The following is a 26106-nucleotide window of genomic DNA, read 5'->3' as shown; positions in this document are numbered from 1 at the left end:
AACTTTTGTTTCTTAACATGTTTTTGGTTATAATGTCTTATGAATAAGGTTGTGCCATGGAGAGCATTTTATTCAAATTCAGCTCTGCCAGACAGAGGAAAACATTATTTAAAAATGTACCCAGATGATTATGGTATTTAGCGTGACAACAGGTGTCTGGTTTCATTTTCTGGACACTTAAGGTTTAAAGACTTCCTCCTCCGCTTCTTTCTTTAAAAAATAAGTGTACAGTTGGGGCACCTGGGTGGCTCAGTTGGTTGAGCATCTGACTTCGGCTCAGGTCATCATCTCGCAGTTCTTGGGTTTGAGCCCTGTGTCAGGCTCTGTGCTGACAGCCAGCTCAGAGCCTGGAGCCTGTTTCAGGTTCTGTATTTCCCTCTCTCTCTGACCCTCCCCTGCTCATTCTCTCTCTCTCTCTCTCTCTCTCTCAGAAGTAAATTTTAAAATGTTTAAAAATTTAAAGAAATAAGTGTACAGTGGCATTTTAGAGTCAGATATTGATATCTGTAAGAAATCTTGCTTGGTTTTGATTGGGCTTGTGGTGAATCTATAGATCAGTTAGGTGAGAATGGACATCTAACAGTATTGAGTCTTCTGGCCCAGGAATATGGGGCTGTCTCTCTATCTGTATGAGTCTATTTTGATTTATTTCATCATCCAGTTGTCATTTTCAGCATGCAGGTTCCATGCATGTTTTGGCGAATTTATACCTGAATGTTTCATTTTTTTTCCATGCTATTTAAATGGTACCATTTTTTAAATTTCATATTCTAATTGTCCATATATAGAAATATAACTGATTCTTATATATTAAAAATTATTGCACATGGTAACACAGAAAAACAAAGACAAAAAAAGAGCTCTTAGGTGGAGAAATAGTAACTTATTTCAAGCAAACAGGGCTATTGCATGAAAGAGGGATTAGATGAGACAAGTGGATAAGAAAGGGGTGTTTGTGTGTGTGTGTGTGTGCGCGCGCGCGCGGGTGCGTACGTGCACGCACACACTGCAGTATTGCACAGCCGTAAAAAGATGAGATCTTGACATTTGCAACAACATGGATGGACCTAGACTATACTACGTTAAGTGAAGTAAGTCAAACTGAAAAAGATAAATACCACCTGGTTCCACTCACATGTGGAATCTTAAAAAAAAAAAAAAAAAAAAAAAAAAAAAAAAAAAAAAAAAAAAAAAGACCTATAAAAACAGAGAAAAAAAAGATGGCTACAAGAGAGAAAGGAGTGGAGGGATGGGCAAAATGAGTGGAGAGTGGGAGACAGAGGCTCCCAGTTATGAAATGAATCAGTCATGGCANTTAAGTGAAGTAAGTCAAACTGAAAAAGATAAATACCACCTGGTTCCACTAACATGTGGAATCTTAAAAAAAAAAAAAAAAAAAAAAAACTAAAAAACTAAAAGCAAAATCAGTCCTATAAATACAGAGAACAAACTGATGGCTACAAGAGAGAAAGGAGTGGAGGGATGGGCAAAATGAGTGGAGAGTGGGAGACAGAGGCTCCCAGTTATGAAATGAATCAGTCATGGCAATAAAATAAAATAGGGATTGTGGTCAGTGATACTGTAATAGTGCCATATGATGACAGATGGTAGCTACACTTGTGGTGAACATAGTATAACATACAGAGAAGTTGAATCACTGTACTGTACCCCTGAGGCTAAAGTAACATTGTATGTCAACTGTTCTCAAATTTAAAAAATTAAAAGAAAAAAGATATATGAGGCTACCCCAGGCCAGGTACTTAGCAAAGGACCCACTACATACTCAAAATGTTAGTTCCATCCGTGTTGCTTTCTCGCATTCTGTGTTACTCTGAAAGCCAGGCCCTACTCCATGAGCGGAGGTTATAGCAGTTAGAATTCTGTGATAGTTAAGATGTTAAGACTTCGTTTTAGGCACACCTGGGTTTGGATTCTGGCTCTACCATGTACCAGCTGTGTAGGCTTGAGCATGTCTCTCACACTCTCTATTCTTCAGTTTCCTTTACTATAAAGTGGGAATGATACAAGTTAGGGTGCTAACTTGACCCGAGCATGGTTCCTGGCACCTAGCATATGTTCAGTGAGCATTAGCTACTCTCATTGTTGCTTTGTTGTTTTTGTTGTTATGTTGCAAGGAAGAAGATGCCAGAGAAGCCTTAGAAAGACCTTTCTAACAATACTTGTCCAACAATAGAATAGAATGTGAGGTAGTGAGCCTCCCATCACAGAATAATGGACCACCGATATCTAGGATGTTCCAAGGGAAGTCAGGCCTCCCAGAGAGTTTCCCCTGTGTTAAAAGTACTGATCCCCCTGTGGCTTCAGAAGCAAGTGGCAGTGATTTCAGCCTCCCTGGTCACCTAAGACATTTGACCCACAGACACAGAGCTGGAAGGAGTAGAAAGAAATGGTATCCACGGAAAAATGAATGCAGACCAGACTTATTTTTCCATCAGCTGCAGTTTATGATTGCACATTAAATTGAATTGCTTTCTCTAGGAGTCTGGTATTGAGACCCATCCTCTCCAGCCCAGTACCATCCATTCTGGCTTTCCCCAGGAGTGCACACAGACCGGCCGCCTTCCTCGAGTACACTAATTAATTTATCTCATGCTTGTGATTTTACGGTGCTTAAGTGCTGGAGCATTTCTGTTTATTCTTCTCCCTGCAAAGCACCTCACATTGCATAAAGACCATGAATCTCCATTGCGAACGCCGTCTGTCTTGGGCTGGGAACAGCCCGCCGGCAGCCTGTTGTCTTGCTGGCTCTGCCTCTTACAGCCGAAGTAACACATCCATTAATTTATCCTTAATGACATTTTGACATTCCAATCAGTTCATCAGATGTTCCTTATGCAAGCCTTCTCCCGCACGGCCGTGCCAGGGTGCCAGGCCACTCTTGATGCATAATGCATGAAACCAGCGCAGTGCTCGGTACCCTCTGACAGACAGACACATCTGTTCTTCACAGACTGCATATTCCTAACAGCCCTGGCTCCCTGAGTGATGCGACTGATGCCTTCAGCAATGTTTTCCTCTGCACTTCCAGCTTGCTGTGCTTAGGGGAAGCTGGTCAGTTCAAAGAGAGATGTCCTGGCTCAGAAACATTCATGCAACCGTGCTATTTGAGAAGTGATAGTGTTCAAACCCCTACCACACTCAGAAGGATTAAAGGACCTTTAGTTCCACCAGTTCAGGCGCAAGGAAGACCTATGACAAAAGCTAACATCCTAAATTTCATCACCCTGCTACTACTTAAAAATAATGATTGCAAAGACATTCTGATGACAATAATGGATATCAAAGAAGAAATGAAAACTATCCTTAAAACCCTCCATGTAACACATTAGCATCCACACGCTTCCTCACAGTGGTACACTGTTTCATTCCCTGGTTTGCTTTTTTTTAACTTAATGTAAGCCAGTTAGCATTCTTCAATGTTGTTACATAGTTTTCATTTTTAATGACACTCTATCATTTTAATAGCTGCATAATATTCCATCCAGGGTATGGGCCATCATTTACTGAAGCAGTCCCCTATCGGTAGACATTTATGAGGCTATGACTGATGGTTTGCAGTTCAAGTGAAGCTGCAGACAGACTAAGGGGGAGAGCAGGGCTCTGCAGGCTGAAGAATCGGGGCTCCATTCCCACCTGGTCTTTTTACCTGTTTTATGAGTTTGGGATTAACCTCTGGGCCTTCGACTCCTCACCTATAAAACAAAAGAAGTGATCGCTCCCTTGCCATGCTGTTTACCATATTAAACAGTTATATTCACATGTCTGTACCAGTGGTTGTAGATCAGGGACAATACTGCCCTCCCCAGCCCCCCTCCTGGGGACATTTGACAATGTCTAAAGACATTTTTTATTTGTCACACCTGGGAGCGAGAGGCGTTCCCAGAAGGTGGTGGGTAGAAGCCAAGGAGCCAGCTAAACATCCTGCTGTGCACAGAACAGCCCACACAGCAAAGAACCATCCTGTCCCACATGTCAGTGGCGCCAAGATTAAGAACCCTTGTCATACACAAATCTGTTTTCCAATATCATCCATATAATACATGGGCTTTTTTCCATTTTTATTATTATTCCATTAGGATAAAGTCCCAAGAAAATGGAAATGCTTGAGGAAAGAGTATATTATGCCCACAGGCAGTTTTAGGAGAAATGAGGTGGGGTGGGGAATGGAAATAAGGTTTGGTGTAACTGATGGGAATAAGGTTTGAGGCAAATGGTATGTGCTCCACAGTGGGGCAGGAGATGACATTCCATAGCCCAGTTCTCCAAGTATAGTCCCAGCATCTCCTATGAACTTGGAAATGCAAACTTTCGGATCCTACCTCAGACTCACCAAATCAGAAACTCTGAGGGTGGAGCCCAGTCATCCCTGTTTTCAACACGCTCTCTAAGTGATTCTGATGCACCCAAGGTTTGAGAATCACTGCCGTGCACCATCTGTAGAGAAAGGCCCCTCGTGTAGAGTAATAAGATGGACCTGTTCCAGTACAGACACTTGTGCAGAAATAGATTATAAGTGTCAGTTCTACGTCACGGGGATGCTCAAATAGGGGACAGAGTAACAATAAAGGAATTAAATGTGTTATTCATTCATTCATTTGGTCAGTAAACATTTTTAAAGCTTTTACACCATTGTGCCAAGAGCTGAACTAGGTGCTAGGGAAAAGTGAACTAATGGATATTATGAAAGCCATTATAATGAAGGATGGTGAGAACAGCAGGAAGATGACTGGGAGATGAAATATAGGTAAAGTATGTCCCATCAGGGAGCAATCAGAAAAGGCCTCCTAGAAGACATAGTGCTCAAGATGGAACTTGAAGGGCCTGTGATATGTTAATACATTAATTTAGCAGGTGCTTGTGCCAGAAATCGTGTGAGGCCCTGGGGAATGGGAAGTACACGAGGTCAGCATGGCCCTTGTTGGTGTGGTCACAGTCTAGCAGGGGAGATGACCCTGGCCAGCCCCTGGCCATCCAGTAGGAGGGAACCAAAGGCCTGGGGTGGGGGGAGGGGAGAAAGAGAGGGCCCTGAGTCAAGATCTGAGAAGAGGTATGGGTACAGAAATGTGGAATATAAAAGGTGGTTCAGTGAATTAGGGAAGAAATAGCCGCAGAGCCCCAGGAATGAGGAGAGCTGGTTTGGAAGAGTTTGGTAATGTGTCTGAAGGATTTGTGGTCATCCATCCATCCATGTATAGGCTGATTGGATAGAAGAGGCAGACCAACCCAGGGCATCTGAAAGGGCATGAACAAGAGACCTAGTTCAGCTCAGCCACAGCTCAGAGGAGAACATCCCCATCTAGGGACCTGCTTCTCCAGAAGTGGCTGCCTGGAGACATGACGAGTCCCTGTCACTAGAGTTAGCAATCGGGGCCTGCATGTCCACTTGCTGGGGGTGTTGCAAGGGACCTCCCAGCTAGGGTGGGAGAATGTCTCAGAGAGCCCCAAAGGCCTGTCCAGCCCAGAGAATCCAAGACTCTGCAACCTGTAATGACCTGAAACTGAGGGTCAGAGCATGGCTGGGAGCAGAACATCTGTCCAAGTATCTGGCTTGTTTGTGGTTGTATAAGCAAGGTGTGGATGGAGCAAGGCAGGGCTCTGGGAGAGAAAGTAGTCATCTTGGTTCTCTGGAATGTTCATCTCAGGGAGCAGATCAAAGACAAAATCAAGGTAAAAATAAAGCAGGGAGAAAGCATGCAGACTGCCAGTGTGAAGAAGGGAGAGAAAAAGAACTGGCATTTGAGGAGTGTCTGTTAACATACCAAAGACCACGCCAGGGAATGCACACTTACTATTTCTAATCATTGTCGTAACTCTATGAACAAAGGCCTATCAAATACCATTTTACAGAGAAGGAAACTGAGTCTGATAGGTTCAGAGGCGGGGCCAAAGTTAGGATTACACAGCTACTTAGAACAAGGTTAGTCTGGAACCACAGTCTATTTCCACAGCACCAACAGCAGAGGTCTATTCACTTAGCCCAGGGGTTCAGAGCTCAGTGACCTGAAAGCATTTCAGGAACTCGCCAGTCTCAACCAGAGATTCCGTCCTCACCTTCCTATGAGGCATTTACTCCCTTCTCATTGCTTATTATTTAACAAACACACAGAGCTCATCTGGTAGGTGACAGATCCTGTCATAAGTACGTTCGTGTTTGTAAGTCAGTACCTATTGCAAACAGTTGTCGTAAGAATTCACTATAATTAACCCCTATTTTAAAGATGAGGAAACTGAGTTATAAAGAAGTTAAGTAACTATTCAAGGCCACACAGCTGGTAAATACTGGAGCTGGGACTTGAAGCATGGCAGTCTTGGCTCCAGGGCCCATGCTGTTCCCTCTAGGTGCTGCTGCAGGGCCCAAGGGATAATGTGGCCATGTGGGCAGTGGGAGGAGGGTTGGCATCTGTCTCAGGCCCTCTTCTGCACTGGTTCCCCTGCCGGCCCACTAGAGGATGGCCGGACTAAATCTGACTCTGTCTGTAGTGGAAAGAGCATGATACATAGGAGACCCCCCCCCCCCCCCAGGCAAGAAAGAGAGAGGGACAGCCACACAGAGAAGAGAGGAGCAGAGGCAAACATGTAGGGTCATAGACATGGAAAGCAAGACAGAAGAGAGATGGAAGCGACAGGCAGTGGCTGGGGTCCTTCAGTCTTTGAAATTGTGGTGGGATCTGCTGCAGTTACTTCTGTAATTTTGCCATTCCAGTGGAAATACATAGAAGCCCCAGGCTAGGGGGTAGGGGAGGAGGGACCCACCAGCTATGTTCTAGAATTGGTACCCAACAGAAAGTAATGAGCTGACCCAATGTACATTTCCTCCAGGATGTGAGTGGGTGTGAGTGTGAGCTTTCTGCCTGCATATGTGTATATGTATGTGAGTGTGTGTTTGCCTGGAAAGGAAGGGAGCCGGCTGAGAAAGCTGTGGGACAAGGGTGGGTATGTATAGGTCCTTGACTTAGCATGACATAACAAGGAATCTTAAAGAACATTCAGAAGCCTGACTTCTTGAGTTTGAATCCCAGCTACATCTCCTAAAGCCTGGGTGACTTCCCATGAGTTTCTTCCACTCACTCTGCCTCCCCCTCACCTATGAAATGGGGATGTGTTTACCAATCTCCTACAGTATTTAGGGGAATTAAAGGACCTAACACACTGTCTTTGTAATAGCCTTTAATAGTGCCTGGCACAGATTAAATGCTGTTTGCATGTTTACTGAATAAATGAAATGGATTTGGGATTTACTGTTTCATGGAAATTGTATTCATTTCCTACGGATCCATAACAAAGTACCACCAACTGAATGGCTGAAGGGGAAAAAAAAACTGACTTAGTCTCTTACAGTTCCAGAAGGTAGAAGTCTGAAATCCAGATGTCACAGGGTCATTCTCCCTCTGGAACTCTGAGCAGAATCCTTCCTTGCTTCTCCCTAGTTTCTGGTGGCTGCTGGCAGTCCTTGGCTTCTAGCTGCCTCTGTCATCACATGCCTTCTCCCTGCGTGTTTCCATCCACATTTCCCTTTTCTTGTAAGGATGCCAAACTGGTTGGAGTAGAATCCACTCTGATGACTTCATCTTAATTTGATTGCATCTCTAAAGACCTCGTTTCCAAATAAGTTCATTCACAGGTACCAGAGGTTAGGACTTTAATATATATTTTAGGGGGACACAGTGCAACCAGTAAAAGTCATTTAAATAGCATCTGTTCTTGCCTTGGTTCTAAGATGCCAACTACCCTCTGGAGAGAAATTGATACCCAGAAAGGGGAAAGGGCATGTCTCTGGTAACAGTAAGATCTTTGGACACCTGAGGCTGGCAGCCAGATCACCTACCTCCTGTTCTCCACTTTCACAGGTGAAAGAAAGATGATAGGGACTTTCACTGATTCGGACCAGCTAAAGAGTGCCTTCTCAAACATCAGAGTCTTGAAGCTTCAGCATGTGTTAGAACTGTCTGGAGAGATTATTAATCATCCAGAGTTTCTGATTCAGTAGGTCAGGGGTGGGGCCAGAGAAATTGCACTGTAATTGTAATATTACAATTGAACATTGTAATATGTTCCCAGGCGAAGCTGATGCTGCTGGTCCAGAGACAACCCCATTCTACCTCAGTGGTGCTCAAACTTGGTGGCACATTTATAATCACCTGGAGAGCTTCTGAAAACCCACATGCCCAGGCTGCACCCCAGACCAATTAAGCTACAATCTCACCAATAATTTTTGAAGCTCCCCAAATGATTTGTGCAGCCAAGGTTGAGAAGCACGGCTCTAGAATACATCAAAGAATGCTTTTAGAGAAAAGACATTCTTTAGAGCATCCACTCTAGAGGATTCATGTTTATTTAATAAATAACGAGGCCACTTAAATTAACATGGCTATTCCCTGTATTTAAAAGATTATCAGAGAGCATGTTTGGAGTGCTTACTGTGTACCATGCACTAGGAAAAATGCTTTGCTAGCCACATACTATTTAATTTCACAGCCACTTTCTGGGAAAGTACTACTGTTACCTACTTTTCAGACAGGAGGAAACTGACATGCAGATGGATGAGTACTTGCAAGAGCTCACACAGCTAGTCTGAGATGGCGCCAGGTTTTGATGCCAGGCTGTCTGGCACCAAAGCCAGTGTGTTAACTGCTTTGCCATTCTGCCTCCTGATATAAGAGAAAGTGGTGTGTTTTCCTTTAAATTCTGCACAAAGCCATATCCTCATTTATACTACCGACTCTGATGTGGTGCAGCCCAGCCTCTGCCTCAATTACAGTAATTCTGAGTTGGTGAGGTTTGGATTAATGAGGTTTTGCTGCATTCATAAGGGACTAGAATCATGTGTGCCATGGACTGAATTTGCACTTCTAATTTCATTCTGAAAAGAGAGGTGGAGGAATGTTGGAGCAGATGCCCTGCACTGGCAGGTAGAAAGCAGAGTTTGGGTCCTGTGGCTTCTTCCATTGCGCTCTGCGCCTTGGCTAAGCACCTCCTCTGTGCAGACCTGCTTCTTGAATAAATTGAGAGGTTCGTACTTTTCCCTTACAGTTCTGATGCATCACTTTAATTAGAGATCTGATCATGTCAGCACAGAAGCCTCCTGGCTTCAAAGGGTAGAGTGCCACCTTTTAAGAGAAGTAGAGTCTCAGCTGTGTATTTTCTTTGTCCACCTCCTATGGGCTGAGATCGCTCTCTGGCTCCAGTGTTCTAATCTTTGTGGCTTCCCAGGAAACTGTCCAAAGATACCAACAGAGGAAGAGCCCTGTGGGGAAAAGAAAGAGTGCCTTATCTATGCCTTCCCAGGAGCATGACCATAGATCTTCACACTTAGGGAAAAACCCGAGGTGGAAGTCCCAACACTCTCCTTGCATTGGCTGGAGCCTCCTCTTCCCAGCCCAGAAAAGATTCAAGGGTTTTGCAGAATCCAGATGGTAGAATTCCCTACCACCTCTTTTGCAAGTGGCTTCTTGGTCTCTACTTGAACTTTTCCAATGATGGGGTGCTCATTACTTCCAAAAGCCCAAGCAGGGCAAGGGTCATGCCTGGCATTTTACATCATGATCTCTTTCTAACAGCCACTGGTACAAAGTAGGAGCTCATTAAATATTTTTCCAACAAATTAATGAGCAAAGAGGAAGAAACTACTGACTTTGGGAAGGAGATGAATAGAGGACATTTGAGTTTGGACTTAAAAGGTAAAGAGGTTACCAAAGAATTAAAAGTGAGGAGGACAGTCAGGCATTAGGCACTTTCAAAAGAGACCCAAGCAATTGAACTTTGTTCTTTCTTCCTTGTTTTGAAGCCAACCTGGTTCTAATTCTGCCCCTGGGTCCACAATAGAGCCAGACAGTCAGATGTGTGAAGAGAGCATTCCTGAATATTCTCTGTCCTTGAAAAATAATCCCCATTGTTTCAGACATTCCCTCTCTCAGAGCATGATTTCAGAACCCTTCACTGCCCTGCATTCCTCTCCTTTGAGCCATTCCACCTGCCACTATCCCTTATAAAGAGTAGTGCTCAGAATAAATCACAGGACTCATGGTCCATCATGGGCACATCCTGCCACCTACCCTTACTCAGCTAACAAGCAAAGGTCAGAAAGACCTCAGAGTGATCCGTTAGAAGAAAGAATGCCAAGAGCTATGGTCACATCACATTGTCCCCGCCTGTCAGAAACAGTAAACTTCGGATTGCTATGTCTTAAAATGTTCTTCAGCTCTAGAAATGTCCCTGTAGAGGAATAGGTAGGCTTATGCATGCTCTCTTTTTACCAGCTTTTGGTACCCCCTACTGGTGAAATTGTGTGACCCAGTTGGCAAGAATCTCAGAACAACTAGAGAAAAAATTCCAAGTTTCCTAAGTCTCAAGTACTTGAATCTTGAAGGATCTGAAGATTCCATGAGTTATGTGACTCTCCCATGTATCATGTAACTATTTTATGTGATTTAAAAAAAAGAAAACATTTTATAGGTATGGCTATTCTGTGGGCTCTGGGGGAAAAAAATTCTGACTTCTGTGAACATTCCATTAATTCTGCAAACATCCCAAGAATTCTGTGACAACTACCGGAAGAAAATGCTAAGTTGTCAGCCAGAAATATTCATAAGTAGAAATATTTCAGGTCACAAACTAATTTTGTGCAAGTTTTTCTTCCTCTTTCCTTGTATGTATCTTTTTTTAAAGTGGTTATAATTTGCAGTCAGAGTAGGATGGCAGTCTTTTCTGCGCTTCAAATTGTAGACTTTTAAATATAAATTTGTACAACAAATTTATTGAGCACTGGCTGTGTGCCAGACACTCAGCAAGAAATCAGAGTAGGTGCAAGAAGTCAAAAGCCCTTCACCCAAGAGGCTCTTGCCCTCGTGGGTGAGAGAGTTGGATCCCTACAATTCAACTAGACAGACACTTAGCTGGCATGGCAATGAGCCCTTCCTTGATCTGAAAGGGTTCAAGCCAACTATTGGTATTTCTTAGCCCCACATATTTCTTCTCCCTGGCTTTCATCTCTTTTGTGATTTTATATCTGTGTCTGTATTTATCTCTTTACCACCTGTCTTTGTCATTATTCTCCATGTTCTGTGAGGGTCAGGATCATGTCTGGCTTTTGTCACTGTTATCTTACATCTAGCAGAAGCCAGTACATGTAGGTGCTCAATAAATATTTGTTCAGTGGATGAGTCAACCAAGAAAAGAAAACCACAAATCTATTTAGAAGAGCAAGAGAAACCTTCAAGGAGATGTGACATTTGAATGCCACTGAGCCTTGAAGGATGGAGAGGAGGGGCCAATGGAGAAGAAAGGGAACATATTAAGGAATGTAGAGTATTGAGGAATGGTTGGGGGGTGTGTGAAGATGAGGTGGCTGGTGTTCCTTAAGAGGAGGTGTGTGTGGAAGATAAGGCTGAGTTAAAGACTAGAGCCATAGCCAGAGGGTCTTCCATGCCCTATTCATAGGCTTGGATGTTCTCCTGTCTTAAGGAAAAACAGGGAGGGGTATCAGTTAAGCTTTATGTCTATAGGAATAAACATGATTTTTCCTGTTTTACCAAGATGGTTTTTTAATTCTTAAACTTAGAATTCTGATAGAATATAGATCCCAAAACCATGGTTTTATGTTTTATTTCCTTCTACTTCCCTTCCTCTGTTTCTACTTTGTAGCTGTGTTTGCCAGTTGCTGAAACACCTGTCTGTACCTTTTTAAATTATTATATAGCATCACCCTCGTGAACACGTAGTGTCAACCATGGTCTAAATACTAAGGATGCCATTATTGTCAAGTTTTTAAATATCTATGTTTTGGAGAAGCTCAATTTTCATTTTTCATCCAGGTTTTCAGAGCTACCCAAACATTTCTCTAAAATGCTATTTTTCATAGATGCAGCAAGGCCTTTATTATTATTCCTTTGGAAATGAATGATTTGTGTCTAAGACAACTCTCTCCATATTATTTTACCCCTAATGGACTGGGATTGGTTATGCCTCTACGGAAATATCAAAGCCTCTTGTATGCACTCACTTACAGTTTTAAAGTTAACTTTCTTCTTATTGGATTTCCTTTTATTTCCTGCCAGGGCAATGTGAGCAGAGCTTAGATAGAGGAAAAGGATCTGCTGTATATCTTTTCAAATTTATGATTAAGAAGGTCACATATACATTTTTAAACACACTCCTTTTTGATAATAAATGAAGAATAAAATTTTGAAATGTCATTCGTAGTAGACCCACTCATTTTCCTTCATTGGCACTCTCCCTGGCCCCAGTCTGACTGTCAACACTGATCCAATACTTTGTTTCTTGTTGTTTTCCTGTCTGCCAGGAGTAGTCTGTCTACTGGTACAGAATGCCTGTGGCTATAGCATTATATCCAAAAGACGCATTCCTATTCCTGAGAGCCCCTCTTTCCTCAAGCCAGTGGGGGGGGGGGGGGGGAGGGAAAAGGAAAAAAGGAAGGGAGGGAGGGAGAGAAGAAAGAAAGAAAGGAAAATAAGGAAAGGAAAGGAAGGAAGGGAGGGAGGGAATGAAAGGAAAGGGGTGGGGAGGAAAGGAGGATGCAAAGAAGGAAGGAGAGAAGGAAGGATGGGTTGCATTTCAGGCTGCATTTGTCTTCAAATTGTGGCCAAATTGGGGGAGATAAAATTCTCTTCTTGGCAGGGATTTCCTGAATCCAGATTCCTTCTTCCTTGTTCTCCACTGTGCTCTCTGCTTCCAGAGCTAGCCCTACATGGACTCCATGCCTCTGCCTGCCCTTTGTGTTTAGCTAATGAGACCCACTGTTCGGAGGTCATAGGGAGAGGGGAGGATGTAGCCGGGGTGTTTCTGCCTCTTGTTCCCGCCCTGTGAGGATCAGCGGAGTCCCTTGAGAGAAGGCTGCTGCTTCTGAGCAGGTGGTCTTACCTTCACAACTCTGTCCTTCAGGATGCTGGTGTCTGCTTCCTCTACCTGTCCCTCTGGACACGCCGGTGACCAACAGCTCACCTGTCACTATAGTGGACCTCAGGTTCCCCTTCACCCTTCGTACCTTTGTCAGTAGTCCTTTAGCACATAAACTGTCCCCAAATCATCCTCACTTGAGTGTGTCATCTGTCATTCTTCTGTGCAGTCCACACCTAGATCCAGGGATCCATGGGAAGGGCATTGCTCTCATACTGTCAAACTAGAACTGATTTAGATGAGCTCCTCTAAAATTCTTCTGTGTCTATGTTTTGTCTTTTCATTTCGTACCTCCTCCAACTGGGAGGTCATTACCTCTTGAAACTGCCTATTTTATGACCAAGTGGGCTCAATTTTGGGAAATTTTTTCCTACATGGCACTGAATTTGAATCCTTCGGGAGATCTGTTGCTTCGTGTTGAGATAGGAGTGATTAAGATTGAAGTTGAAACCAAGTCATATGGAAAATGGGGCAAGAGACCTGAGAGAACTTGCCCCCAAGATATTTAATGTGCCTATCGCCTTCCATATCACAGGAACATAACGGCTATATTTAGAATTGGAAATGTGGGGAAATCTCAGAGGGACTGCGTTGGTTTTTTAGAAATGTTTGAAAAACTGTCATATACAAGAGGGGTTAGTACTATTTTTGTACTTCTAATGATCTAAGAACAATCATTTAAAATTTAAGAGAAATAAATTTCAAATCCATAGGAAAGATGTTGTAACTCTTCTGCTGCCTAGGGAGGTGTCCAAATCTCTACCACTTGATATCCAGGGATTTCACGGTATGTCTCTTGAAGGGGGACTTGGAATTGGAATGTGGTTGACCAGCGGGGATGATATAAAACCAAAAATGCAGCTGCCATGTGTTGAATGTTCAGTGCGCCAGTTGCCGTGCTCCATGTATTTCCACATGATCTCAGTTAATCATCACAATGCTAGGGGGTTGGTCCCATTGTCGACTGATGTACCAAAGGACGAGTTCAGAACTTAAAAGAGGTTAAGGAACTGGCCCTAGGTCACGCAGCCGGCAGGTGGCTGAGATAGGATATGAACCCAGGTCTTCCTGATGCCAAAACCCAATGGTTTTAACATCTAGTAGATGGTGTCAGAACAACCTGGGGAACTAGGTGGCCATGCACAGGCCTAACCCTGTCCTACCTCCATGAACCAGGGCCTCTGTGTGTTCACATCAGCTCTCAAAATCATGCTAGTTTCCATCACAGTTTGGAAACCACTACTATATAATAGTATTATAAATGCCCATCTGGTTCTGAGGATCTTCCATTCTTATGAGAATAGTCAAGCATCAAGTTCAGCTTTAAGTTTTCTCCTTTAGAGCTACAAGACTAGTTAACCCCTACCCTCACCTTTCACCAACTACCAGTCCCTACTTCAGTCTCCCGTTGTTTGGTGTGTTATTTTGTAAGCTTAGTCCCTGAGACAGGTCAGACTCCATTTTGAATCTCATGCAGAGCCATGGAACAGAAAGGGTCATCAGTTTCTTCCCCCCTTTGAAAGGTGAGCAAGGAAAGCATCATACAAGTCTCACTGATTTCCAATTTTAAGCTCAAGTAAAGAATATACCCATTGTTGGAGATGTTCCAGGATAAGTCTCACTCATTTTTCCTGGTAAATGAAAGTCATTAATGATTTCAGGAGGATTTAGGCTTATTACACCTTGACGTTAGAAGACCCACCTTGACTCTGTTCCTGGAGAATGAACCAGGTTTGGGGGTTGAGAATGATGGGTAGGAAGGAAGAACAATCTGATCTTCCCAATGCTTTAATGAAACTGGAATCATCTGACTGTGATTTTTTCCCTTTGCACATGTCCCAAAGGAAGCTGGCCAAGAAGCAGAAGGAGACACAGAGTGGAGCCCAGAGGGAGATGGGGCCCGTGGCCTCAGCTGACAAACCCACCACCAAGCTCAGTGCCAGCCGCAACGATGAAGGCTTCTCCTCTAGCTCTCAGGACGTTAATGGATTCAGTAAGTTGGCCTGCTAAGGGGAAGGGAACATCCATGGTTCAACTTGACCCTGGTAGCTTTGCTGTGGACTTGTCACAGTGGTCAGATTCTGTAGTGGTACGGGCTCAGGATGCTTCCCTTGGTGTTCCAAGGATAAACGTTCTCCCTGGCAAGGACTTGGGGCAGCCCATCTTGAGGGAAAAGGAGGATTTAAGAATATTCCCCCAAAAGAGATGGAAATGGGGCAAGCCATCTTAACTGCTTATGGAAATAAATAGACACAGGTTAAAAGTAATAATAGTTTTTTTTTAAAAAAGACGACATAGTTATGCCTTTAGGGAGAAAAACATGCCATACTGAATTCAGTGTCTTACAGTTTTCTAAACAGTGTTTCATATAAACCATGTAAGGTAGGTGTGCCACTAATTATTGGCATCTCTGTTTTGAGTGCTTAGGAAACTGAGGCTCAGAGAAGCAACTTCTGCAATGTCAGGGCTGATGAGTAAACCTATCCAGACCTGGAATCCATGTCTCCCAGGCCAGGCCAGGTCCAAGCTATAGCCAGTGTTCCAAAGGGCATTGAGTCAAAAGCACCTGAGCCCTCATGCAGAGTTGATACAGGATAGCAAACCTATAGAAATGGCTAAGATTTCAGAGTTAAACCTTATCCAAAGGAAAATCTTTAGATAACTAAAGCTAACTTTTATTCTCATCTCTCTTTTAAGCCACTTCTTTTTCCTGTATTTAATAGAAATGCTAGATTCCCCAGCCTCTGTTCCAGATTAGGGAATTCGAGAAATCTAAAGGCATATGAGCAGAGACAAATGTCCTCCACACACTGTGTCAATGGCAAATGGAAAAAACCATGATTTGTAAAAATCACTTAGATATGATCAATTGGGAGGGTTTATGAGAAAATGAAGAAAGGAAACCAGTATTTATAGAGCATCTTTGTCTCGCAATGGCCCTGTGAGATACTGCATATGATTGTTCCCATTTTGTAGGTAAGGTATCCAAGATTCAGTGCATGTGGCTGACCTTCTCAGAGTTACATAGCTAATTCCTGATGGATCCAGAGTCTGAGGGTAACTTAGACACGTGATTGCTAATCTCAAGTGTAGCACAGAACCCATCGGAGAAAGTTTTCAAAATACACATATCTAGGCCCTCCACCTTACCGACTAAATCTCAATCTCCTGAGGGAAGAGAGGTAGGGAGATGAGGGTAAGGTGGGATGCGGATTTTGTAAAAGCCACTTAGATGGTTCTTATAGGCACACTGATTAAGAACACTGAACTTTGAGGGAAGCAATAGCCGTTTTCAAATATTGACCTGCTGCCTTGGGAAGGAGATTAGTTTTAAACCTATAAAAAGATTGAGAAAATAGTAAAATGAATACTCTTTTACCTTGTACCTAGACTCACCAATTATTCACATTTGTAATATTTGCACACACACATTCTCTCTCTGTACTACATATTATATATGTATGTATATATATAAATATACAGTACATTTTATATATATGATATATAAAATTTTAGGAACCATTTAGAAGTAGGTTGCAGACATCATGACACTCTGCCTCCAGAGAATTCCTAAGAACCAGGACAACTCTTCAACATAGCCACTGTAAAATTATCTGACCCAAGAAATGTAACCTTATTTCAGTATCTAATAGTTGAATTTACTCAGTGGTCCAAAAATATTTATTGTTGTTGTTGTTGTTGCTTTAATCCAAGGTCCACTGAAGGGGCTCACGTTATACTTGGCCATCATGTCTCTCCATCACCTTTCATCTAGAACAGCAGTCCCTCCTTTTTTCTTTCAGTGTGTCGACACCTTTTAAAAGTCTAGGCCAGTTGTCTCCTAGAATATGGCACAATCCAGATTTATCCAATTTTCTTCATCATGATCGCATTCAGGTTAACATGTTGGCAAAAATTCGACATAGGTGGTGTCATGTACTTTGCTTTGCATCATCTCAACAGACAAATGCTGTCACTTCACCCATTATTGGCAATGCTAAGTCTGCACACTTCTTAAGATTGTGTAATGGCTTTAAAGACAGAGTCTAACGGCGCGTACTGATTATTTCATGAGCAAATATTTAACTTGCATTTTCCTCAGAGAGCAGGGCAAGCATGCAGTCTGCCTACCCACAAAGCCAGCCTTTCCTTTTTCCTTTCTCAACCCAGATGAGTCAGTCACTGGGATTCAGACATTCCCTTGGGACTCAGAAAAGGGGGTAGTGACTTGGTGGCTAGGAAAGGCAGAAAAGGGGTTGAAAAGGAAATGGTCTTGGTGTGCCCTGGAAGAAAGGCCCATCCAGAGCTCCCTGAGAGTCTCTGCCTGTGTTCATCTGTCACTAATTCTCCAGGTTTTGGCCTAGGGGAAAGGAGGTTCAGTAACAGGACTAGCTAATAGAATACCCTGGCCAAGTGATACCCATTCACCCAAAACCTTTCCTGTATAGGCCAGATTCTTTTTTTTTTTTTTTTATAATAGTTTATTGTCAAGTTGGTTTCCATTTAACACCCAGTGCTCATCCCCACAAGTGCCTCCTCCATGCCCATCACTCCCCCTACCCCTCTCCCCCACCTCCATCAGTCCTCAGTTTGTTCTCAGCATTCAAGAGTCTCTCATGGTTTGCCTCCCTCCCTCTCCCCAACTATTTTTCCCCTTCTTCTCCCCCATGGTCCTCTGTTAAGTTCCTTCTAATCCACCTATACGTACAAACATATGGTATCTGTCCTTCTCTGCCTGACTTATTTCACTCCGTATAACACCCTCAAGTTCCATCCATGTTGCCACACATGGCCAGATATCATTCTTTCTCATTGCCATGTAGTATTCCATTGTATAGAGAAACCACGTCTTCTTGATCCATTCATCAGTTGATGGACCCTTAGGCTCTTTCCATGATTTGGCTATTGTTGAAAGTGCTGCTACGAACATTGGGGTACATGTGTGCCCCTCTACATCAGCACTCCTGTATCCCTTGGGTAAATTCCTAGCAGTGCTATTGCTGGGTCATAGGGGAGTTCTATTGTTAATATTTTGAGGAACCTCCACACTGTTTTCCAGAGGGGCTGCACCAGTTTACATTCCCACCAACAGTGTAGGAGGGTGCCGTTTCTCCACATCCTCGCCAGCATCTAGAGTTCTCTGATTTGCTCATTTTAGCCACTCTGACCGGTGTGAGGTGGTATCTCAGTGTGGTTTTGTTTTGTATTTCCCTGATGAGGAGGGATGCTGAGCATCGTTTCATGTGTCTGTTGTGTATAGGCCAGATTCTTATGCATACTTTTTTCTATATGTAAAAATGCCCTGAGAAGATGAATGCCAGAACTATGATAGTCAAAGATACATGACCTTGAAATTATAGATATTTGTTTGATCTTAAGTTTTCTGATCTCATGTTGAAACCTGGGTAACGCTGATTTCTTGGATTTCAAGTGAAACATCACTACTGTTTTCCCCATGGGCTAAAACTTAAACTCTTAAGAGGAAAGCACCCAAGACTGAGGTAGATTAGCCAGCCAAAGAAGAGGAAAAATCCCATCCAATAGAATCTAATTAGACATTTTCAAGTTAGAGACAATATTTCTAAATGACTGATATGTGTGTTTGTTTTATATGCGCGCGCGCACACACACACATTTTAAGGATGTTGCTTTTAAAAAGACATTGAAATTGAAAAAATTCAACTGACAATATATTCAGTTATTAAGAAATTTTGCATTTGTTTGAGTCACTGAATAGTTTAGGACTTTATGTATGCATCTGGTGTCCTCAGGCTATAGCCACAAACACGCTCTGGGGATTCTTTTTAATGCCCTGGAATGCATCAGGTACCTTTTTAAATGCCCTGTGGAACCACTGGGATGAGATTTGAGGGGGAAAAAAATGTAAGTAATGCTTACACCAGAGATGTAGAAATTGCTTCTGAAATCACCCTGATGTATGTAAAATTGAATCTATTTTCACAGCATTAGGGAAGTGACTGTCTGGCTTCTGCATCGGCTTTAGGAGGCCCTGAGATTACTTGCAAATGTTAAGGAAGCAGGAGAAAGACAGAGCACAAGAATAGATGTCACATCAGAAAAGATTACAGAAGAATATGCCCTGAGCAATTATTTCATTATTGAACAGGTGGGCTGCTGCCTGATTCAAATTCTGCATCTCCCTGCATAGGCTGATTTCCAGGCGTTTTCTGTTCCAAATGACTGCTAAGTTCCGCAGTGTCCATTCAATCAAGCCTCCAGATTTTGTATAGGAACAGACCTCTGGGAAGCAAGGGTGATTGGGCCCTTGCCATTGTCAGGCGTGGGCCATTGCTTCGACATGCTTCCGCTTCTTGGAAAAGGAGTGCATGTCACATTTCAGGGACAAACAATGTGCATTATTTTCAGTTTAAAGAAATGGCTGGCTTTTGTTAAGTAATCTCATTTTGATCTTATTGCCCTGTGTCCTTGATTGTTTTCTTGTTTGTTTGGTTTTGGTTTGTTTTGGTTTTTTGTTTGTTTGTTTGTTTTGAGATCTTTCACTCACTGGGATAATCTTCCAAGACTTCCTTCTGAGGCTGTCTTTTTACACCCAGGCTTAAGTCTTGCTCTTTATATCTGTTGTTCATAGTGTCATCTTTTCCATGTTCATTTTCAGTCCAAATCAAAGTGCTTCAAAACAGATCCCTCTTGAATTTCTGTGCTAGTGATGCCTACTGGAAGGCTGAGTCCAAGGCCCAGGTTTCCCGCAGGGCCAGCCGAGAAGGTCCCTGGCTGTGCGCAGGAGAGAAATCAAACACTGGGCAGCAGGAGGTGAAAGCAGAGTTTATCGAACGTATAAAGGAAGTGCAGGTGTCTGGGAGACTCAGGGAAGAAGTCTCATCTTTATTTGGAGCCTGGAGGTTTTTACTGAGGATTGTAGTCGGGTATACATGTCCCCTCGGGCCTCCAGGAACTGAGTTGAACAAAGCCAGGGGCCCAGCTGTTATTCCTTGGAAGGGGTGGATGTTGGCATGGAGACATCTAGTGCTGGTGGTCTGGTCATTCTCTGCTCTAAGGAAATCATTAACCCCTGTTCCTTACAAGGAGGACGTACACCGTTTGCATTCTGGGGCATGTGTAGAGTGGGGTGCAGGTCCTAGCAAAAGTGCAAAAACAGATTTTTATGGAGCCCTTCAGCTTCCCTATCTCAGTATGGAACTCGTGTCTACACTTCATGCTGGCATTTGACAGACTCACTTGCCCGCTGGGTGCTGTTGGTAAATGCTGACTTCACTGTTTTGCTTCCGTTGTACTGAAAGGCTGCATGTCTGGTGGGTGTGAAGGCAATTGGTTTCTAAGCAGCATCAGAGGCTGGGCCATCAGGCTCTCTGCTAAGTAAGGATGGAGGCATGGCGGAGGCTCTGGAGGTAAGATTCAGTGGCCATTTGCCCAGCACTTGATACATGCCAGTCCCTGTGCTAGGAGTCCTGAGGACAGTTTGGGGAGGGGAGTAATGACACTGATGAATAAAAGTGGGCATTGTCTTGCTTATAATAAGTGTTTCTACTAAATTTTTCATAGTTTACAAAAGTCCTTTTGCAAAATACTGGAGCCATAGATCCTTATTCCTGCACCATAAAATAGCTTGTATGTTTATTATCACCCCCATTCTACATTTGAGGAAACTGAGGTTCAGATAGACCCCATGCTCCAAATCACACAATCATTTGCAGAGTTAAGGGTCTATTTATTCTGACATCAGTTTGGTTCTATCCATCTAGCTCTGCAGAGAATTTGGGAGCATATTCAATAAAAGTTCCCACAACGAAACAGTAATAGGAGAAATAAATAATCAAGATCAAGACCAGGTTGTATTAAAATGTAATTTATTATATTAAAAAGCAATCTAAATATGTAGGCTGGTAATTTTCATATTCCAGTTTGGCTCTGAGCTTTCTAGTTGCAAAAGCCCAAATAGGAAGGTAACTTTCATTGGCACTCATTACATACTAGACCATATGCTCTATATAAATCCCACTCTTAAGCCTCCTAGGAACCCAACAAATCAGATATTATTCTCACTTCATAAACGAAGGAACTGAATTTCAGAGAACTGAAATAAGTAAGCGCAACATCACACGCACACAGAGTGAGGATGGGACTGGAAGCCAAATAGGGTTATCTGAATGCAGAACAAGCACCCTTTGTCCTATACCACAAATGGTGGCCCACCACTCATCCCTCTAAATGGTGGTCACTTGTGACCAGGAGAAAGGGAGAACCCCACTCCTCTCCCGATGGCCAGCCAGCTTTTCTCCCACATGGGCAGAAGCTACTGCCATAGCCGTGTCCCACATGGAGGCCTGTCCAAGGTTGGCCACTGGCAGCAAGCCCATCAGAGCTCCGTCCTACATGGAGGACTGGGGCCGAGCCCTGGCAGGGAGCCCATCAGATTCCCACAAGCTGCCAGGCTCTGTGATCAGCACATTCAGATACATATCTTCATCGGTCCTCACAGAACCCTGTACAGTGGTACATTTTTACAGTTAAGGAAACTGGTGCTCTGAGATACTGCAAGATCTTCCTCAAGTCACATGATGAGTGGATAGTGAGGTCTGTACTCCAAACAAGATGTTCTTCTTTCAGGATTGAATGTCTTTGTCTTTCCTGTAACCTTTAGCTTTCTGCCCACCACAAAGCTAGGTGAAGGAGAGAAAGGAGATTAAGGGGAATAGCCCAGCCTGCTGGCGGGACAGTGCCTCCTCTTAGTTCCTCTGTCCTCTTCAGAGCCCAAAGCTCCTCCCACAGGAAGACAGCTGTCCGGTGGATGCTCTGACAGGAGATGGGACTGTGGACCAGATGGCCCCATCTTCAGGCATCCCTGATCTCAGAGATGTTTGCTGCTGCTGAAGAGGGTTAGTCCTGAAACCTGATGCCTTTCTGATCTCCACCCCACAGAGCTCCTAAAGGGTGTCCTTGCAGGTACGCCGGGGCATGTCCAAGCTTGGTATCCCACAGGATGGTTTGGAAGAGATGGGATGGGCAGAAGGAAGCACTAGGCAAAATTTTAACCTGATGATTTTAGGAGCCTATTATGTAACTAAAGAAATTCAAATGGAGAATACAGAGCTTGACTTTTTAAAAATTTAATGGCTGAGGTTGCTGTAAACTCCTTAGGAAGATTCCTTCACCCTGTCAGGAGGATGTTGAGCCAGCCAGAGAAATGGATCTCTGGGAAAATTTGTTGGGCTGTGACCTTCCCTTGGGAAACTATGCCTTTGGTGATGTGTGACGTTAAGGATTGCTAATGATGCCTTGGCTTTGTTTGGCACCTGCTGGGGCAGTCATTTTACTAGATGCTGTTCACATATTATCTCTAATTCTCAAAACATTGCAACCAGGTAGGAATTATTATCCTGAGGTTGTAAATGAGGAAACCTAAATTTGCTGAAGTTAAATCATTTCTGCTGTCCCATCTTTGCAGTACTCCAACTTGACCTTCCCTCCTTTTGCTTAAAACCCTTCAGTGGCTCCTTGTAGCCTGTGAGGGAAACGCTGAAATCCTAAGCATGGATTGCTTGGCTGACCAGCATGTACCCTGATCCCTGTCCAGCTTTCTGACCCACCTGATACCCACTGAGCATTTGTTTGAATGTATCAATGAGAGCACCAATGGTGGAACTGGAATTCAAATGAAGATCTGCTAGCTCTATGCCCATAACTGGTTCCCACTCTTCTGGTAGTGAATTCTCTCTCCTTTTAAGCTTCAGTCTGTTTTATGTAACTTCCATCCATTCATTACTGTTTTTGCACACAAGCATGTATTGATCAGCAACCGTATGCCGGCCATTGTCTGCCCTCTGATGTCACATAAGGTAGGGGAGTCAGTCTTTCTCTTCCTGTAGTACCTATTCCCCCATCCCTTGCTATTAGACTTCAACCATGTGTGTCCCCTGCAGGTCCTTCCTCAGGCTGAGCAGCCCACATCAGCCATCAGCCTTCTTCAGGATTCATTTCTGTTTTCCAGTCTGCTCAAAATCTTGATTGGCACCTCGGTCTCCATTTGGTCCATGTCCATGTAGTACATGGTGTCTGAGATGAATGGGACTCTCTGCATTAGGTTTAATCACTGGAAGTTTAGAGAGCCACTATCACCCTCACTCTGGATTCCAATCCTGGGCTCAGAATACACTGCTCACATTTGAGTAAACCTCCAAATATCCATCCTCTTTCTGCCTAATGCATAGCTCATGGCATCCAGCTAAAGCTTCCTCATTCAGCCCAAGTAAAGATGATTTGGGGTCCCAAGTGAAGAACTTTATATATCATCTCTGAGCTGTCTTTGTGTTATATTTGACGTTGTTATCTCAGCCCACTGATATAGTTTTTATTTATGGTTGTGACAGCCAATTAGCTCGCTTAATCCTCCCAGTTTGGAGCCTCAAAATGTAATAATTAGTAGATTATTAATATTCATAATGCCAGCTATCCTCTATTGAGCATTATGTGCCTATTTCCGACTGAGTATTTATATGCATTACCTTGCTTCATTGGTATGTTGGGAGGATTAAATAACTGTTCTAAGTGTCGTTGGTGATTCACAAGTGAGGAAACTGAGGTTTAAACAGTAAGAAGCTTGCCTAAGGCTCATAGCTTTAAGTAGCAAAGCTGAGACTGAACCTTGGATCTGACACACCTAAGCCTTCAGCCAAGACAACTCCATTAAACCACAGGTGTTATTATTCCCATTTTCTAAAGAAGGAAACTGAAGTTCACAGATACTGACTAGTGAGTCATTTGCTCAAAGCAGTGGTTCCCAGAGTGTGGCCCCAAATGAGAAGCATCGGCATCACATGGGAATTCTTTGGAAGGAACTTCTTGAGCCCCACCCCAGACCTAAGGAACACAAAGTTCTGGGGCTGGGGCCCAGCCTCCTGGTTTTTAACAAAGTTTCCAGATGATGCTGATCCATGTTTGAGCTTGAATCACTGGCTTTAGGTAAATCCCAGGACTCTCAGAATCCAAAGCCTTTGCTCTTTATGTGCTAAGTTGTATTTGATAATGGAAGTGTTACAGCACATTGGCAGAGAGAGTCTAATATCCCCTTATTTGGGGTAGAGGCACCAAGAGGGATTGCCACCTGGAACTACGGAACCTTAAGGTTACTAAAACCCATTATAGCTTTGAAGATCCCCAAGCCCAGGGATTCTTTCTCAACAATATCTCAAGCTTTCTCTCTTTTTATCTGAACAGTAAACAACCTAATAGAATGGAATAAGTGGAAATTTACAAGAAAAAGCAATCATGAGTCATACAGTGAAACCAAGAGCTCAAATGAGTATCATGAAGAGAAAAAAATGCACAAAATTCTGTTTGCAGGGACAATTATATTTTCTGGTTGCTCCAAGATTAAATTGAATCTAGGAGAAGAATTGAATGTTACAAACCTGCCATCTCCAGTTTTATTGAATATTTTACAGAGATTATTGAATATTTTGTAATCGTCCACTTGGCTGACAGATTAAAGGACACACTTACTTAGTTCCTCGCAATACACAGTTGAATGGAATTATTAATTCTCTGAAAGTGCACAACAGAAATTTTAGTGGCCCTGAAAAAATAGACAAACTGTCTATCACAAACACTGAGGTAAATTAACATGGGTTTCAGAGAAAGACATTAGACCCAAAAAGGTACACGATAGACCATTGAAACTAAAAATGACCTTAGACACCATCTGATCCAACCTCCCCATCTTAAAGAAGAAGAGTTGAGTCCCAGTGAGTTTCCTCAAGGTCACTCATTGAGTCACTAGCAGAAGAATCTGGACTAGTATTTGGGGGCTATGACCGCTCTAGTCCTTGTCCCACAGTCTCCTTCAGATGAATGAAATATGGTCAACAATGATTTATCTTCTCTAGACCCCCAATCCAATTTCTGCACAAATAGAATCTTCTCAAATTGAATTATACTTTTCATCTCCTGCTTATGGGAGCCAAGGTTTTTCTTTAAATATTCATTGAATACCAACTGTATGCCAAGAAGTGTAGGGGTTGTAAAGATAAATAAGACATGGTTTTTGCCTTCAAGGATATTATTGTCCTCCAAGAGGAGACTTGTAAGTGGATTAGTTTCAATAAATGTGATAAGTGATGAAGAAAAGGTGTGTATAGTGCCCTAGGAACACTTATCGTAGCCTCACCAAGTGATTGATTCTGCCTCAGATGATACTACATGAGAGAATGTAATTTGACTTGAAGAAGGTGCAAGAGGAAGATTGGTGGAGGGGACAAAGGCTTGGACAAGGGTTATGGTGGACTTCGAAAAGGAGGGTTGGAGTACAAGGTGTTCTTTGTTGAGAGAATATGGCCAGAGATATGGCCGAAATAGTAGCTGGAACCTGCCCAAGAACAGTCACATCTGTAGCCTACTTAAATTCACTTTTCAGGAAGGTTACCTGTTTGGAAATTAGAATGATCCCCATGTAAGGTGCCCCTGCATTTTATTGGAACCTGGCCTCGTATTCTCTTTGATTTGTATAGATTTTGCTTTCTGTGGTAGAAATGTAGGAATGGCATTGTATCAGCTACAGACCTTTACTTTCATTGTGAGCTGGCCCAGCCATTCCTTCTCAAAGAGATCTCAGTAAAGCTACAAAGCTGAAGTTGCTTTTGACAATTTATGCTAGGCCACTACATCTTGAGAAGAAAATAGATTGTGCTCTGCACCTCACAGGCAGTCCTGAATCACAACAGGGCACTTACAAAGTACTTGTTAAAGTAATCAGGGATAAAGAAGTGAAGTTGAACATATAAATATGTAGTTGCTAGGTAGCAGAATAAACCAAACTTAGAGACCAGGTTTTGGGTTTTTTTTTCCCTCCCTCAGCTCAGTGCTACAGCCTTGATGAGTTGAAAGCATAAATAATAATTTTCCTTGCTAACATTTTATGTGTAATTACTGGACAAAGCACCTTACATGCATTATTTCATATCTTCACAACTCCGTGAGGCAGGTTAGGGAAACTAAGACTCAGAGAATTTAGGTAACTTGCCCAAGGACACCCAGCTACCAACAAATTAAATCTGGGTTCGAACCTGGGTATGATTGATCTATCAGCACCCCATCTTTCTTGAAACACATTCTTCACTTTACTTTTCCTTTTCTGGTTTTCCTCCTTCCTCCCAGTCATTAATTCTCATTTTTCATTAT

General features: G+C 43.0%; 1 protein-coding gene across 1 annotated transcript in view; it reads left to right on the top strand.

Moving 5' to 3' along the window:
- PTPRT (protein tyrosine phosphatase receptor type T) overlaps positions 1 to 26106 on the top strand; it is an 803437-nt gene that overhangs the window by 664038 nt on the left and 113293 nt on the right. Inside the window, exon 20 of the mRNA XM_039227066.1 lies at positions 14768 to 14926. Within this exon, the coding sequence (XP_039082997.1) occupies positions 14768 to 14926 (159 nt within the window). The remainder of the gene's footprint in view (positions 1 to 14767; positions 14927 to 26106) is intronic.

This window comes from Hyaena hyaena, unplaced genomic scaffold (genome assembly GCF_003009895.1).
Source record: "Hyaena hyaena isolate Hyena2069 unplaced genomic scaffold, ASM300989v1 scaffold_25, whole genome shotgun sequence".
NCBI lineage: Eukaryota > Metazoa > Chordata > Mammalia > Carnivora > Hyaenidae > Hyaena > Hyaena hyaena.
This window is presented reverse-complemented; position numbering and strand designations above follow the sequence as displayed.